We start from the raw sequence: 15698 nt of genomic DNA, 5'->3' as shown, positions 1-15698 counted from the left end.
TTATAGGCACACAGACTGTCACCGCGACAGACCAATACTCAGAGATGCAACAGACTACCAAACGTGGAAACTTTTATGGTGGGGATGGCACCAGGGCCGAGGCAGCATGTTTGATTGTACACGGATATATCTGTTTTATTATGTAGACGAGGCAATGTGGCAGACTTTAAAAGTGGGGGCACTTTAGGACAGAGACGTGTTTCCCGACTGACTCGATTTCTTATGATTTTAACTATCGGGAGGCTTTGAAATGCCAAGACACGAGAGTACAGCAAACCGTATTCTGCACATTTGCTCGTTATGTTACACCAAAAAGCATTTCAAAAAAGGAAAACGACAGAACAGTTAAGCGATACGCAAAATTTCACACCCAAACCCAACAATCAAGCCATTTATGCCAAGGGAGTGTGTACATATAAAACTAAAACTGACGTATTTTAAACCCAGATTTTAAGTAACAAAGAAAAACCCATAGGCACACAGGAACTTCAAATATGTATTTACATCTAATTCTGCTTTTGACATCGTATTCATACTAAACACGTTATCTCACAATGAGTCTCATCACTGATGTTCCGTTGAGTTGGTATTTTCATAGCCATGTATACGTGTGGAGTGCCTTTGAAATGGTGCATGCAGCGGTGTACGGTATGGGCCAAATACCTGCCAAACCCCAGCTAAACCAAACTGGCATGCAAACATCACCAGATTCCGAATGGTATGTTAAAAACATTACCTGGTTTCCCCCTCGCCCTAAAGTAAATTTGATTTATGTACGTGCGGATCTGAAACGTTCATTAACCTCTGAATATTATTGTCTAAAAACGGACTCTTCAAAACCCTGCAAAACCAACGAAAACGATTCATGATTATATAGATTAGAAAACGTAATGAATTTCTTTGTTATTGATGTGTTAAAATTTTTACTGGAAATATTTGGGACCTCCCTTTGTAGTACGGCAACTGAACATTTTGCATTAAAACACTTAGTTTTGCATATCTACTTGGAGATCTGGCATAGTACACCAAACATCCTTCAGGAGAAATGAGCTGACATTTAATTTTAAAGTAACTCTCTTTAAGGTGTACGTGATGCCTTGCTCGGTTTGTTAGATAAACTACGACCAAAATTGAATGAATTCTACCCCAGCTTAAAAGCCAGCACATTTTATTAAGGCTATACACCAAGATATAGTGACCTAAAATGACTTGTGTGTATCATTTAAGGCGTCGGACGGGACAAGTGACTTGAAAGAATGTCCGCACTTAGGCATCCATCACACGTACAACGACACTGTGTAAATAGCCACGTCTACGTCAATATGCACCGTGACAATAGAAGTGCCTCACCCGACTAGCCCTGGTCGCCTTGAGACAATGCGCGTGCACATTCGGCTGTGCCGCTCCATTGTGGTCGGTTGTGTCATTGTGTCGTGCGCTGCATTTAATGGGAGCAGGAAGGGCAGAGTTTCCTACTGAAATATCGGCTGTTAATGCATATTTTTTAAGTGGAGGACTTGGAAAGCATCTTGTGCACTTCAGATGAATGTGTGTATTTCTTCTTTGATCAGTGATCTGCAAGTCATTTCCAGTGCCGCGCTTTTTAAGGAAGTGCGGGAGAAAAATGAGAAGCAGTCATGATGTGTTCTCTGCAGATTTAGTTTCACTTACCTGGAATTACGTTAGAGTAGTACTACGAAGCAATGTGAGTCTATTTCAAATATGCAGTGCGTATATTTTTCCTTCCGACCTTGTTAAGTAAGCGCGAATAATTATCAGCGAGAGAAGGTCGCTGTCAGTTACTGCAAACGGGCTATAAATGAGACCTCTTCATTAACAAATAATAAACTATTGATAACAGTACTTTTATCTCATGTAGTGTGATATTTTTTCACTAAGGGGTACCACGATTGCCATTGAATTAATGCAGATCATTAATGATTTCGGAAAAAAAGCATTACAATGAATTCCACGAGGACTCAACCAATCCATTGAGCAATACGGCAAAGGATATAGAAACTGTTCTCTTCAAGACACATGGATTGCTTAAGTGCAGTGTTTTCATGGAATGTCTCTGACATTTGCGGTTTTGGCAGAGATCACCTTGCAGTGTTTAGCCCTCAGAAAAACATTACCGCAGCTTCAGTGAGCTGTATAATTAAAGGGTCTTGGCTTCGGTTGCTTTGTGCACGTACAAGCAGAACATCCCCAAAGGAAGAGTATATGCCTCGTATCTCTCTGGGATAGTAGAATGGGGTGAGCTATACAAGCCTTGCTCGCAATGTAGAGGCCTCTCGTGCAGTTACAGTATAACACACATTCCTGCTAAGTTGCTCAATTTTTCTGCTTGGCTGAGGGTTCCAACCCTTGTCAGCACCTCGGTCAAATATAGGCGTGTGAAATAGGCGAGAAACAATACTGATACAGTTTAATCAGGTTTATTTAAACCACAACAGGTTACTAAAATAGCAGTATCGGTTGAACAGCATGTTGAGAAATCAAACTAATCTGTGATTCAAGACGAGTTTTGTAAACGCCAAAGCGGTGGTAGGTCGGCGCAGACTGAGAACTGGCCAAAAACAACAATGTTTCAACAAAGATTATAGTTCCCCACACCGGCGGCACATGGCCATTACCGAACTACCGCGCTTACTCGATAAACATTTCATGAGTAACAAAAATGAATCCGGAAAAGAAAAGCATTCGCGAGTGAGGTTAATTTGATAAAAGTTTCGCCCTGTATTTGAGGAATTATACACACAGCCCTCAGTATTTGAAAGTTTGCCAGGGAATTTGTCAGACTCTTATGAAAAACTCTATGATTTGTGGAAAACAGAAGGCTTATCGTTGATAAAGACATCGGTTCGCTTTGAAATGTAGACAGAGTCTGACGTAATTCCCACTCAGTCAGACGAGAAGGCAAACATGGCAATTTGCACTGGAATTATGTCCTCAGAAAGTTTGTTTCTCTTGTAAAAGAGCCCCGGTGTTTAGGGTTAGACATTGTAGGAGCGCCTCACCAAGGAATGATCTATATTATATTTCATGTCGGTTATGCCATGTGAAATACTTTAGTGGAGTTAGTGTTGCAACGGGGATTGAAATTTCGTGTCACGTGACTTTAAGCATGTACAAGTACGACGGGTTTCACATTATGCTCAGAGAGATCGACTTAAAAACACCGCCTTTATATCACTGATAGTAAGCAAGCCGTAAAATCCTTTTATTCATTGTGTATAGGGTGCAAGAAAAAAACTTTCACATCCTCCAGTTAAATTAAATCAAAACTATAATTTGTAGTTTAACTTTAAGGATGTGTTCTAAATGGATTTTAACCTAGTTGAAGTCGGTTTGTTTGTAGGGGCCTACCCACCACCTATTGACCCGCTTGTTTAATGGCGGAGGGAGGGGCATTTTATTTTCGAGTGATAACATGATCATGGTCTTCACGTTTATAAATCGAACTTAGATCATAAACTTCAGAGTTTTCCTAAAAGCATGCTGGATGCAGCCTGTTATTCAAAGCGATCAATCTAGGCCTAATATGAAAACGTCCTCAAAAAACGCACGGGAATCTATCCATTCATCCACCTTCAACAAGTCCGCTTGAGAGCTTGTTTACCACAAATATGAAACCTTTCACTCTGTTCAAATCTCCTGGCACAGTTTCTAGGAAACCGGTCGTGTTGGCAAGGTAAATAAGACATAGACTATGACTGTTTTCCGAGGAACGAGGAACATCGATGCTAATAATACCTGTACATTTATATTTTGTGGCGATGTGCTCTGACATGTCCTACATAAGTAAATGTTGTAGTCTAAACAATACTAATATACAAATGGACAGGTATATTAAACTTATTTGTTTCAAATAGAGAGAGGGTATTGGAAACGTGCTACCTTAACACTACGAAACAAAAAACAGACACAATGCGTTACGAGATGGGCCTACTGTTTAGTGCCCTCATTTCAAGACCATCAAGTAATCGTGAACTTTGTTAAAACAACAGTATTCCTATTTCACTTACCACCACAAGCAGCAGTTAAAGTCTTCATGAAATAGTGAGCGCACTAAGAAGCATTCTCCATTAAAAAGGAAAGAAAGAACTTCAGCTTTCTGCCGCATACAACGCATGTCAACTTTTAGGGATGACTCAAGAACTAAGCAATGTAAGAGTTCACTTTCTCACGGGTTTTTACAGCATGGGGAAGACGTGTCTTAACATGCACAAAAGCACAAGGGGGAATTCCACAGCCTGTCACTACTGTCAACAGAGATGACGATTTAAACGTTGTGTAAAATAATCTTCATAGTAACACTTTTTAAGCTGTGCACTATTTAGCTTATGTACTAATGTTACTCTGCTGTATGTGTTTTTTATATAAAAATGGCACATATCTTTGAATTATTACATAAAGTTAACAGTCTTTTTATGTTACTACGCGTGCTACGTTGGCTGGCGTGATGATGTAATTTAAAGGCACCGTGAAGCTTATGTGAAATGGAACGATTTCTGCTGTCCCTATTTAACCAGTTTGTATACTAACTAGTCTGGCTAGTCAGTGTTACTACCAGGTCTACTCCATGCGGCTGCGTGTCAGAGATCCTAAAATTGAACGAAGGAGGTCTGACAGCGAATCCACGCCTATTAATTTCAATTTAAAATATCGATAAACTCCTGGTATCAAATTTCGCTGACACGTTTCAGTCTCTTGCTTTGTTGCCTTATCTGGACTGCGTTGGACATATTTCTCTTCTCATGCTGCTGAGGTCTTTTGTCTTTGTGTACTGAGAAACGGTTGCCCTTCATTGTTTTAAAGTTTAAGCAGTAAAATATTGGATGAATATAAATGTCGCGTTCTGGTAAGTCATTAATTTGCGGTATTTGAAGAATTGTGGGAAGACAGATTTAGAGTGTTTTGCTTCTGTCAGTCGACATCAACTCGTCAATTTTTCTGAGCTACTCCGTTTCCGGCAAGAGTATTTTCTTATATTTTTTTCGTTTTGACTGCAGTAACTCTAGAAGACCTAGACGTCTTTGTCAAGTGAAAGCCATTCATGAAACCCATCTGACACAAAGAGGCCAGCCATGGCATTTATCACAGTGATTTTATTCCATAACACCATCATCAGTAGTGCAATAAAATGAGGTTTTTAACTCCATGTCGCTTAACATCTCCTCCCGTTTCTCCGCCCCTAAAGGCCATTTTGGCAATTTTCAGAATTATGCAGGTCGGTTCTGTTTATTTTGAGTTATTTATTCGGCGAAAACTTTAGTCAACATGCTTGACTTGTCAACCTGTAACTTTGGCGTGATCCGAAAGCATTGTTCAACCGTTATAAGTGACGTGTCGCTGTTCGTTTTCACTTATCCATTATTTTCTCGTTTTGCTTTTCTTATTTTCTCACGACATAAAACAACACAAACTCTTGTGGAATTCGCGAAACGGCGTGACTATATATTCTCGTCACATTTAATCAATGTCTGATCTAATCGGGTCTCCACCATTTGAATATACGCCACAATAAAGCCGAGAGCCGCACTAAACTTTGACCATCAAAGGAGAAAAGGAAATCGAAGTCACGGCAAAACGTTTTAACAGCTGTTGAAAGCTGACTCCTTCTCCCGATCTGTTACAATTTTAACCTACATCAGCGGCACTGCGTTTAAAATATTATTTTTTAGATTTAACGCGAACGCTCCCTACTATCAGAGAGGAGCAAACAAAGAACTGTTCTTAACATGAGCTAAGGTCATGATTTTGATCTCTTATCTGCCGTGGAAATGCACAGGCTGCTAAGTTGGTGATAATGAATTTTATCCAAGCTGAAACTAAAATCTCAACCAGTTTACTCAAGTTGAGTGCGTTCGCAGGGTGCTTCTTTGTCTCTTTGCGTTTTACAGAACATTCTACCTTTTAGCTCAAAGGCGCTTTGTTCTCTCCACGAAAAACGTGGGATCGAACTACGGTTTTTAGTTATTGTCAAAAATAATGTCATGAGAATTCCTTGACATGATTAATTGAAGCACGCTCAAGAACACCTATGCCTCGTCTTCCACAGAATCTTAACGAACATCTAATGTAAATAGCACTTGTCCTCGGACCGTGCGTCCTTAATAAGCAACACCATCCATACTTTAGAGATAAGTTAATACACACCAAACCTGAAAGCCAAATCATTTAGTGTTTCTATAAACCAGCCATCAGCGGGTTGTCCGGAGCATAAAAATTGTCGCACTATTAAACTTAGCATGGCGCTTTGTGTTGGAGAACGTGTGTGGTCAACCAAGAGGTGAAACTAATTTTTTATCATCACAACAGAAACTTGAACAACTTATGGCTTTAAGTGAAACAATTACATAATACAAAGGGTGCCCAGTTTAAAGTGTTTTCTTTGGCATTATTCGTCTTACTCTGGCATGTCTGACAGAGTTCCACCTTGCAGCTGAAGCACATACGTTACTCAGGTAAGATGGATGCACTGTAAGGAACGGCTACATACCTTTAGCAAAGGTCAAATCCGTCGCTCTGCTATTCCAAAGGTTCTGCTGTTCACTCTGGGTAATTTCCACTACAACTGCAAACAAAAAACAATACATCCAATGAAGACAAAGTTTTTCAATGAGTACTCCACGCTGTCGTTGTAAGTGTGCGCGCTTCTGGCAGGCTTCAACCTGTCTTTGTCAGCTGTGGAGAATTAAACTGGAGCAAGTCCATTTGCATAACTTATTTCACGCATTCCGTAATTGGAAATATCATTAAATACTCAAAGAAGGTCTAAACGACGAAACAAGATCCAGCGCAACCTCGCATCACTTTAGAGTGGGTTAGCTCTTCAGTTTGATAAAAATTCCAGTTGTATGCAGGTTAAAAAAGTATACTGCCTCTCCGAATTGCTAGTGCTGTTTTCTCAGACTGCCGGGATGCGCATATTGCTCTGCTCGTTGATCACAAGCCTTACGCTGGCCGTAATTCTATCCCCTCTACCGCGCTCCGACTGACATGACATATAAAAGTAGTAGCGGGGCTATAACAAGATGTTCTAAATGTTAGGTTATTAAGAGCAAAAGCATGATGAATATACATTTTGGCGTGTTTATATTATCACCCCAAATCTATCCAGGTGAACGGCGAGTGAAACACCTGATGTAGAGGAGTATGGCCAGGTAAATAACCTAGAGATTTCTTAGATCTTTACATTTTTTATTTCCCGTTCGGGGCCTTTTACTTGTGAGAAGCGCCTGTTCTTTGTTCAGTAGTTGCGCAATCATTTGCAGAACTTCAGTTATCTAACGTGTTTCAATTTCTCGTTATTTTATAACATCTGTAGAATGATTAACATATTAAGATAGTTATGTCTTGGTTAAATAAGCAGTTACGTGACTCACTTAGGCTTAACATCATCAGTTGCGTCTTACGCTATAACTCTCTTTACCACGCTTTGATTTGTTTAGAATATTTGGAGTTCTTGAGATGTAGCAGTCATGCTTTGATTTATTTCCGAAGCACTCAATCGCACGTAACAGTATCTTTTAAAGGTAAACCTGGTTAATTGGAATTTCGGCGTCCCAGGTGTGATACGAAGTGCGTTTAATTAGCTGTTGCGTAAGTTAATTAATTAAGCAGCTTTAATGCCCACGATCGTACTGAAATCTTGTTCGAGCACGCGCGCGCGGGCAGATTCAAGGAAGTGGCTATTTGTTTTAAGTGCGTTATTATGCCGCGTTACGATACCACGCCAGCTGAGGACACGTGCTTTAAAGAGGAAGGACTTAGTGACCACGCTTCGCCGCTGTCAGTTAAATTCCGCCCACCCATATTGCCCATTGTACTAATCCAATTTGTTAATAGGCATGAGGCAGTTTTGAAGATTTAGGAGCTAATGCATTGGTCGGCGTTTCAGGCTGTTAGATGTGCGGACAGGCAATACCGTTTTAATTATTTAATAATGGGGGTGGGATATGAAAACGAATAAAGATGGCATACACGTGTTTTTTGGGAAAACCCTGTGGTGTCTATCGGTGCATTTAATTTAAATTAGGCGATAAACCTTTTTGTTGCTTGCAGTTCTCAGTTGTAATAAGAGCTACTGTGGTCTTGAAACAATTTTATGGGAACCCATCCCACTCAGGTCTTTTTATTACATGTTTAGTGTTTAATGAAAAAAAAAAGCTTATGTATCAAATCAACTATATAACTTTTCATGCTGTGTCTTATTTGCATATTTGATTTTAAGAGAATTTTTTGTAATGCGCACTTGCAACAACCACTCCTAAAATGTGTTCAGCAAGTTCAATAGCACGTGCTGAATCTCGTTTTCACTCTACTCATTGCCCGGATGTAAACAATCAAAATGGCGGACGAGGTGCAGGGTCGTGGAATGAAAATAATTGAATAAAAAGCAACAGACTGCAGGGTTTAACACTGCATAACTGCCTTGAAAGAAAACCCACAAAAGAGGGTAAGAGCATATTACATAAAGTGCATTTAGCTATTTTGCATTTTGTGTGAAATCTTCTACAGTATTAGTAGTGTGCCGCTGATTTCCCTAGCGGTGTCAACTCAGTACTACACACAATGTTGCTCATGACCGAGTCAAAAGACGGATGCTTATTTCAGTCGATTGAATAAATACGATTTTTAATTATGTCCGTTTTATGATGTAGGAACAAAAATGAACGACACAATGCAATTTCCGTGAAAAACGTAATCAAGTGTCATGTTGACGTTGTAAACAAATTTGGTGTTGTCAAAGCAAGAATTCACGGTTTAGAGTAGATATGTTACATTGCTGCATGTAAACGCGCATTACAAGACAGAGCATAGGTGGGTATCACCAGCCACCTATACTGGAGTGCCACTGAACTTTACAAAACAATGCGCTACTGTAGATGTACTATTACTGGAACAGGTACTGTGGCACCAGGTCACACACTATTTCAAAACAGAGCTGTGCACATGATAGATATCATCTTATCAGTCACACTTGTGTATTTTCAGGGTCCACCTGATGGGTGTATCTGTGTCTGGGCCACCTCCCAAACCATGGGGATCAAAGGCCTACAGCAGTATATAGAAGCCTACTGTCCCCAAGCATGCAGGAGGGTCCATCTGAAGGAATTAGCCCGTGGCTACTTTCAGAAGTGTGGTCAAACTCCGACCCTGGTGGTGGATGGTTTAAGCTGCCTCCGTAAGCTGTATGCAGCAGGGCTAGACTGGGTCCATGGGGGGCAGTGGTTTCAGTATTATCTTGAAGTGAAGAAGTTTGTGAAAGCATTTCAAGATGCAGGAATACAGCTAGTTTTTATTTTTGATGGCTCAGTTGGGTTGACGAAGAGATCGGTTTGGATACAGAGACGGAAGCAAGACAGAAAGAATGTAAAGAGGGTGTTTGATATTATAAAGAACACTGGCAGGCAGCCCGGGTATCAACAGTTCATTATACCTGTAAGCCTAGGTATCTATACACAGTTTATTTTGAAGGAACTAGGAGTAACCGTCATCAGTTCCACAGGAGAGGCAGATCAAGAAATATTCCAATACTGCCAGCAACATAATTGTTTTGGTATCCTAAGCCAGGACTCAGATTTTATTGTGTACAACACTCTAAGTGACTTTTTCTCTGTGGCAGATTTAAACTTGAAAAAAATGACAACCACAAAATATGACCGCATGCTGTTGTGTGAGCACCTCAAGCTGGATCTAAACCAGTTACCCATCTTGGGGACTCTGATGGGTAACGATGTTATCCCCCACTCTAAACTTCTGAGCTTTCACTGCAGTATACTCGGTTTAACAAAGAGAGATAGAACGTCAGTGACATTGGATAAGATAGTGCCTAAACTGGCCAGCTATATCAGCGAAAAATGCAGGTCAACAAGGTACTTCTCTGCAGTGAAGGAGGTGTCCAAAAATGTCATGAAAAGTGGACAAGATCAGACCCTGTTCATTCAGAGTATAATGAACTACTTGTCTGACACAGATCCTTTGAGGAGAGGTCTCAGTGATGTTCTAAATAGTTTACAGCTTCAGTCAGCAGATGAACCCAGTGGAGATTCCACCTGCGCCGATTCTGATGCTACAGACAGACCTTTAATGCCACAGCCTACTGCCTCAAATAACCCTTGGTCTAGAGGACCAGCAGAAAACAAACTTACATTTGCTGAGATTGTTAGTAAGCCTGCAACTGTAATCAACAGTGTTATTGTTGCTGATGATGACAACAGCAGCACCACTAGCTCAGGGATTAGTTCTAACAACACAAAGGAAAAGACGACTGTTCCTATCTCAAAGCCTGATGTTTCACCAAGAGTACTCCTGCTTGCAAAAGAAAGACATGAGAAATGTGAAAATTTGCCACTCATATACAGCATACTGTGTGGGGTAGAGGTTGATTCAGGGGCGTCACTGGAGGACGATAACAATACAGATATCCCTTCAGCTGTGGTTGTATATACAGCAATAAAACGGAAGCTGTTTGGCTTGTTACTAGGGGTTGGCATAATGCAGAGGGAGGACAACCAGGGGGTTGGCCAGCAGGGCACCTCATGGACAGCCCTACCCGATGACCCATGTGCTATGATCCCTGGGACTTTCTCCAGACCCCAGCCACCACAGCACAACCCCATGCCTGTTGGGGTGTGTTCTCTACCAGAGGACCCCTGTGCTATGGTGGGCATGTCATTAGAAGGGCTGGGGCTGGGGGATCCACTGCCCCCTCTGGGGTCTTTTACCACCCCCAGTGGGACCATAGCAGGCACATTCAATGTTGGGGCCATCCAACAACCAACTGGTGTTAATGATCCTGGACTGTTCTCTTCCCACCAGCCAGCAGCTGGGGCAGTAGGTAATGGGAGCAGGTTGTCCACTGCTGTGTCCACTACAAGTCCAACTGCTAGCCAGTCCAAGGATCTGGTGGTTGGGAAGAATGCTGTATTAGAGTGGGCAATCTATAGCGGCTGTACACTGAAAGAACCAGATATTGTACCAGCCGTTCCCTTGCAGATACCAGGTAAATAAAGGAGGTTTGTTGATAAAATGAGGAGTACTTGGTGCTTCAGATATTATCTTTCTATGGGAATACTGCTAATTTGTAAATCATTAATGATAAGTGTTTGTGTGTCATTGTTGTAAATCATTTTCCTTATGGCATTGATATCATTTAAAAAAAGGTTATCCATATGATGAGTGTCTTTATACTTGATGCTTACAATTAATCTCTAGTGTGTACATTTTAATTTTTTTATATTTAAAATATAGGTTTTCAGATAGACATAATAAGTGAAATAAAAACTGCTTGCCAAAAAGTTACTTTATTTTACAGCTTAGTTTTGGTTTAAATCGTGACCAATATTTTATAGGAGATGACTTAAAAAGAAAAAAATTGTCAAATACTATTTGCACTGTCACCATATTTTTTAATCTAATTTTTTTATCTTAAAATCTGATACATTGTTTTTCAGGAAAACAAAATAATTGAAATTGACACTTTTGCAGTGTTGTTTTAGTTGTAGATGTGTTTTGACTGACTACTATAGTGCTTTCTTGTTCCGTCAAGATGGTTTCTATCCAAGATGGGGGATATTGTTTTAGTCAACAGAAACAATAACCCTGCCCATGAGAGGCCAAATATGATGAGTTTCAATGAGTTTTGCATGAGCTTTTCAAAAGAATCGTATGTGAATCAGGAAATCTAAGGTTTGAAGGAGCACCATTGTGAACAAATAAAATTGTGTGGTTATCTTATCTGATGGCCAGAGTGATGGTGGAAAAGTAACAACTTCTGTGTAAACAATTAATTATTTAATGTACTCATCGTGTTGTTTTCAGACATCTATTTAGTAGTGGCATTGAGTTATGTGATATAAAGTATGAACTAATAGTGCATGGATTTGACTTATATCTGATTATATTTTTTAATTTTTGACTGAATTTTTTTTTTTTACTGAAAGTGTTTTGATTTTTGTTTTTACCAGTAGACAAAAATAGTAAGAAATCAAATAAGATAACACTGTGATTCCCCTTTGGGTTGAAATGATAAACTTTTTAAATACTTTTTTAGCACCAATGAGAGAATCAGAATGAGATGAATGGAATGAGGCTGATGAAATTATTTTCAAAATCTTCCAAGAAACACATTCTTCTCAGGTCACTTATTAAAGGTTGGGATGTTTCTGAACCCCCTGTACTTGGATGACAGTCACTCTGATCAATTTTTGCTCAATTAAACCTAATACAGTGCAGACTACAGCCACTATGATGGCTTTGGTCATGGAAAGTGCCCATTTTGGCTTCATTAATAAAATGTAGGTGTGATTTCTCCTGAGAATAAGCAGACACTGTGGCGTTCTGAGTACCTAAAAAAGGCATGCACAAGAAAAAATGTGCCCAATAGTTGAACTGTAGTGGCCAAAGGTAGATCTGACTTAGTGGTGTCCAAATGGAAATCAGACCTTTGCTGTTGGATGTATTCAGTAATATATCTGTTATAACTGATAGCTTACAAAATCTAGGTATCTAATTTGGGTTCTATATCCCAGATTAACTTGTCCTGGAATTAAAACCAAGGTGATTAATGTCTGGCTAGATAATGGTACTATGTAACTCATCAGCTATGCACGTATAAGTCTAAGCTGAAAAACAATCTACTATATACTTAAATGAAAAGGTACATTTCCATTGGGGATGGGTCGACTTTTCTCGGTACTGTGGGCAGGGCTGAGGTCAACCTGGACAGCAAATGTAACCTCCCAGATGTAACCTCCCAGTCTCGCACTGTACTAAGGGATTGGCGTGGTGTTAGGTGACAGAACAGAATCATGACGTTTCGTTGCCTATGGTAAGCTCGGCTTAATCAGGCAGTCATCAAGTACGAAGAAACTTTGACCTTTTCTCAATGAAAAGGCACTTGGAGAATTCCAAGTCTCTTTTTCCTTGAAAAAAGAAAATCTGCAGATGTGCCAAAGGGTAACAACTTTTTAACCTTATCTTCTAAATATGTTATGGATTAGAATGGAAATGTGTACTAACACAGACTGGCTCTGACCTATGAAATTCCAGTGTCCGTCCGTACCTGTTTGTGTCATGCACTCTTTAAATTTTGACTGATTGAATGGGTTTTGCGTGCCCAGGGACTTCGTGTGTTTCATAATCTCAATACTCGAGCTATCATAAGTGTATTTTGATGCTCTCTTATCTATTTCCATCAGTCCTTGATCACTATCTGTTGTGATAAACTGTTCACTGGCACAAATTCTTATTCAGTTTTACATCATGTTACCTCATAATATTTTATCATTACTACTGATGGGTGTTTTTCAGTGGGAGGGGTTCATGTAATACGGACTTGCCTGGCTGCTAGTTATTCTTGGGTAATAATTACTTTGTCTAATTATTTACATCCAGGTTTTAAATGACTTATCTATCTATATTTTATGTGTGTGTTTGTCAAGTTCTTTATTCAAGGTCGGATATGATTCAAATTTGTCAAATTTAATAATAGTTAATAATGTTTCTTTTTTAAAAATATTAATGTACAGAATTCATATTTCTAAAATTTAACTCTATTTGAGCAGGTAATGATTAGAAATTGACAGATACTTCTAAGCACCCCTACATGACGAAAAAAGAAAAAAGGTAGTAAAAGAAAAGGCTGTGCTATTATAGTAAGGCATGCTGTCCAGCATGATCTAATGCCTGGCCCAGCCAGTGTTTGTGCAATACATATCATACCTGTTGAGTTATTGACAAGTTGCCAGTTATTCTCTGCCCATGGTGGTCCTAGATGGACCAGAACAACTCTATTACAGGTGTCGGACCCAATGAATGCACGGAAAAATCAAAAGTTGTGTTGTAACTATAAATACCTGAGGTTGTGTATAGTTCAGGAGGAAGGCAAGGTTCCAGGTTTTCTCCTATCCCAACTGAGAAGATTTGAGATCACTCCAGGTGGTGGTATGAATCTAGGTTGTGTGTATGTATCTTCCGATCCAGCAGCCCCGTTGCTTACTAAAACCCCAAATATGCTCGTCCAAAACGGGCCTCACGTCCCTCAGTTTCATAGCAGATTGCTCGTGTGATAAGCTATGTTTACGTGATGTTACTTGTATTATCACCAGTTCGGAATTAATAGCACATCCCTAAATGTCGCTATTATCAGTAGATGATATAGGCGAAACAATGGGCTCAGGGAGCTCCTAAAACTAGTGGACTAATCTCAACAGACAAGATAGATAAGTTGTTTCCCATGTGTCTCATACCTGCTTTATGAGCGAGTGCTTAGTCATGACTTGGGGACATGTTAAAAGGCAGAAGTTCATGTAATGTTGTGACACTTCTTCATGAGAGCAGTGGGTTATGATCTGCACACTAGTTAAGAACCTGTCACCGGTTCTAGCTTTACCACTGTCACTTCAAAGACTTCTTGAGCCCCGTCAGCGCCGCGGGCTACCTTGGTTTAGATTTGACTGATGGTAAGAGACTGCCTGCCTGATGATGCGAGGGGTTTTGTACTTGAAAAATGGATGTGGAGGGCATTTTGTATTGTGAGGAATATTTCTCTCTGTGCCTGTCATCTTTGGACTATCATGCACAATTTTTTCAAGGCCATTGTCATAAAATAAGACTAGTTGGATTGATCATTCATCATGTAGATGATATGAAAAATGAGCAGTATTCAATTGTCGACTTTGTCTTTGGCAATCTTTATGTTATCTCAACATTCTCAATGCATTACATATATCAGATGAGGTTATGTAGCTGTATTTATGGTAGAAATGATACGATTGACAGGCCACGCGACTTTCTTTCTGCCAGTGTTTGCTGACTTTGTTAGAACATGATTATTATTAAGTCGCTACTACTTAAATTGCACTGATAATCAGGTGTATAAACAGGGACTTTAAACACACGTGGAAGGGACAATTGACCCCCAATTGTAAGAGGTATCCGAGGGTCAAAGGATGACTTCTGTTCTGCTGAGTAGGTTGGAGATAGAGGCAGATTACTGATACCTTGTTCATACAAAGATGATATATATCAGAGAACCTGTACCTGGAGAGATTTATATTTGGCATTGTTTGTGATTCTTCCTTGTCAGCTCTACACAGAGAGCTCAGTGTCACTGGTAATCATGTAAGGAACAATAGGTTATTGCATGTCATTCTTAGGATTGTGGTGTCATTGCATTTTTTTCTTTTTTTTTTTTTTTTTTTTTTTTTTGTGTGTATGTAAATATGTGTGTAACCAATGTGAGTTTTTTTTATGTAAGCCAATTAAAATAGTTTTTTTTTCCTTACTGAACAATGTAATCCTTGTCTATACCCATCTAATCGTACAGGTAGTCAATGTATCAGGGGTTTGATGCCTATTATCAGTCTATCTAGACAGTTGATGGAGGGGGTTGATTTAAAGCGTGAGAAAGTAACTCTTGTTTTGAAATTGAAGCCAGAGATGTCATATTAGTCAGACATGTTACATATATATATTACAGCATTTCTGTTGGAAGTTATTTCAATCTATTCTGACTGTTTTAAAGTGCTTCTGTGGCTTAATGGATTGTTTACTGCATTAACAACATGACAGAGGTCTAGGTGCAAATCAAAATTAGGTTTGTGGTTGAATTTGACAAATGGGGGTCTATTTTACAAACCTTACCCGATGATTTCTTGTTACGTGATTAGTTAGCTGAATGTCAG

General features: G+C 39.6%; 2 protein-coding genes across 8 annotated transcripts in view; one reads left to right on the top strand and one right to left on the bottom strand.

Moving 5' to 3' along the window:
- LOC106161297 (constitutive coactivator of peroxisome proliferator-activated receptor gamma) overlaps positions 1–15698 on the top strand; it is an 87166-nt gene that overhangs the window by 44552 nt on the left and 26916 nt on the right. For 2 of the 4 annotated variants that reach the window (XR_015333292.1, XM_087007269.1), the window contains exons 1-2: positions 8320–8464; positions 9004–11014. Coding sequence is in view for 3 of the 4 variants with exons in the window: in XM_087007269.1 (XP_086863395.1) it covers positions 9049–11014 (1966 nt within the window). In the remaining variant the exon portion in view is untranslated. Of the gene's footprint in view, positions 1–7058; positions 7170–8319; positions 8465–9003; positions 11015–15698 lie in introns of those variants that run through there. The other 2 variants (XM_087007271.1, XM_087007270.1) reach the window with 2 other exon arrangements.
- LOC106161319 (uncharacterized) overlaps positions 1–15698 on the bottom strand; it is a 54306-nt gene that overhangs the window by 20216 nt on the left and 18392 nt on the right. The window contains exons 1-2 of one of the 4 annotated variants that reach the window (XM_013538244.2): positions 13869–14033; positions 6506–6580 (exon numbers count right to left, since the gene is read on the bottom strand). Coding sequence is in view for 2 of the 4 variants with exons in the window: in XM_013538241.2 (XP_013393695.2) it covers positions 6506–6602 (97 nt within the window). In the remaining 2 variants the exon portion in view is untranslated. Of the gene's footprint in view, positions 1–4028; positions 4206–6505; positions 6920–13868; positions 14034–15698 lie in introns of those variants that run through there. The other 3 variants (XM_013538245.2, XM_013538241.2, XM_013538242.2) reach the window with 3 other exon arrangements.

The sequence above is a fragment of the Lingula anatina genome, chromosome 2 (genome assembly GCF_051362555.1).
Source record: "Lingula anatina isolate TDL-2025a chromosome 2, LinAna3.0, whole genome shotgun sequence".
In the NCBI taxonomy this organism is placed as follows: Eukaryota; Metazoa; Brachiopoda; class Lingulata; order Lingulida; family Lingulidae; genus Lingula; species Lingula anatina.
This window is presented reverse-complemented; position numbering and strand designations above follow the sequence as displayed.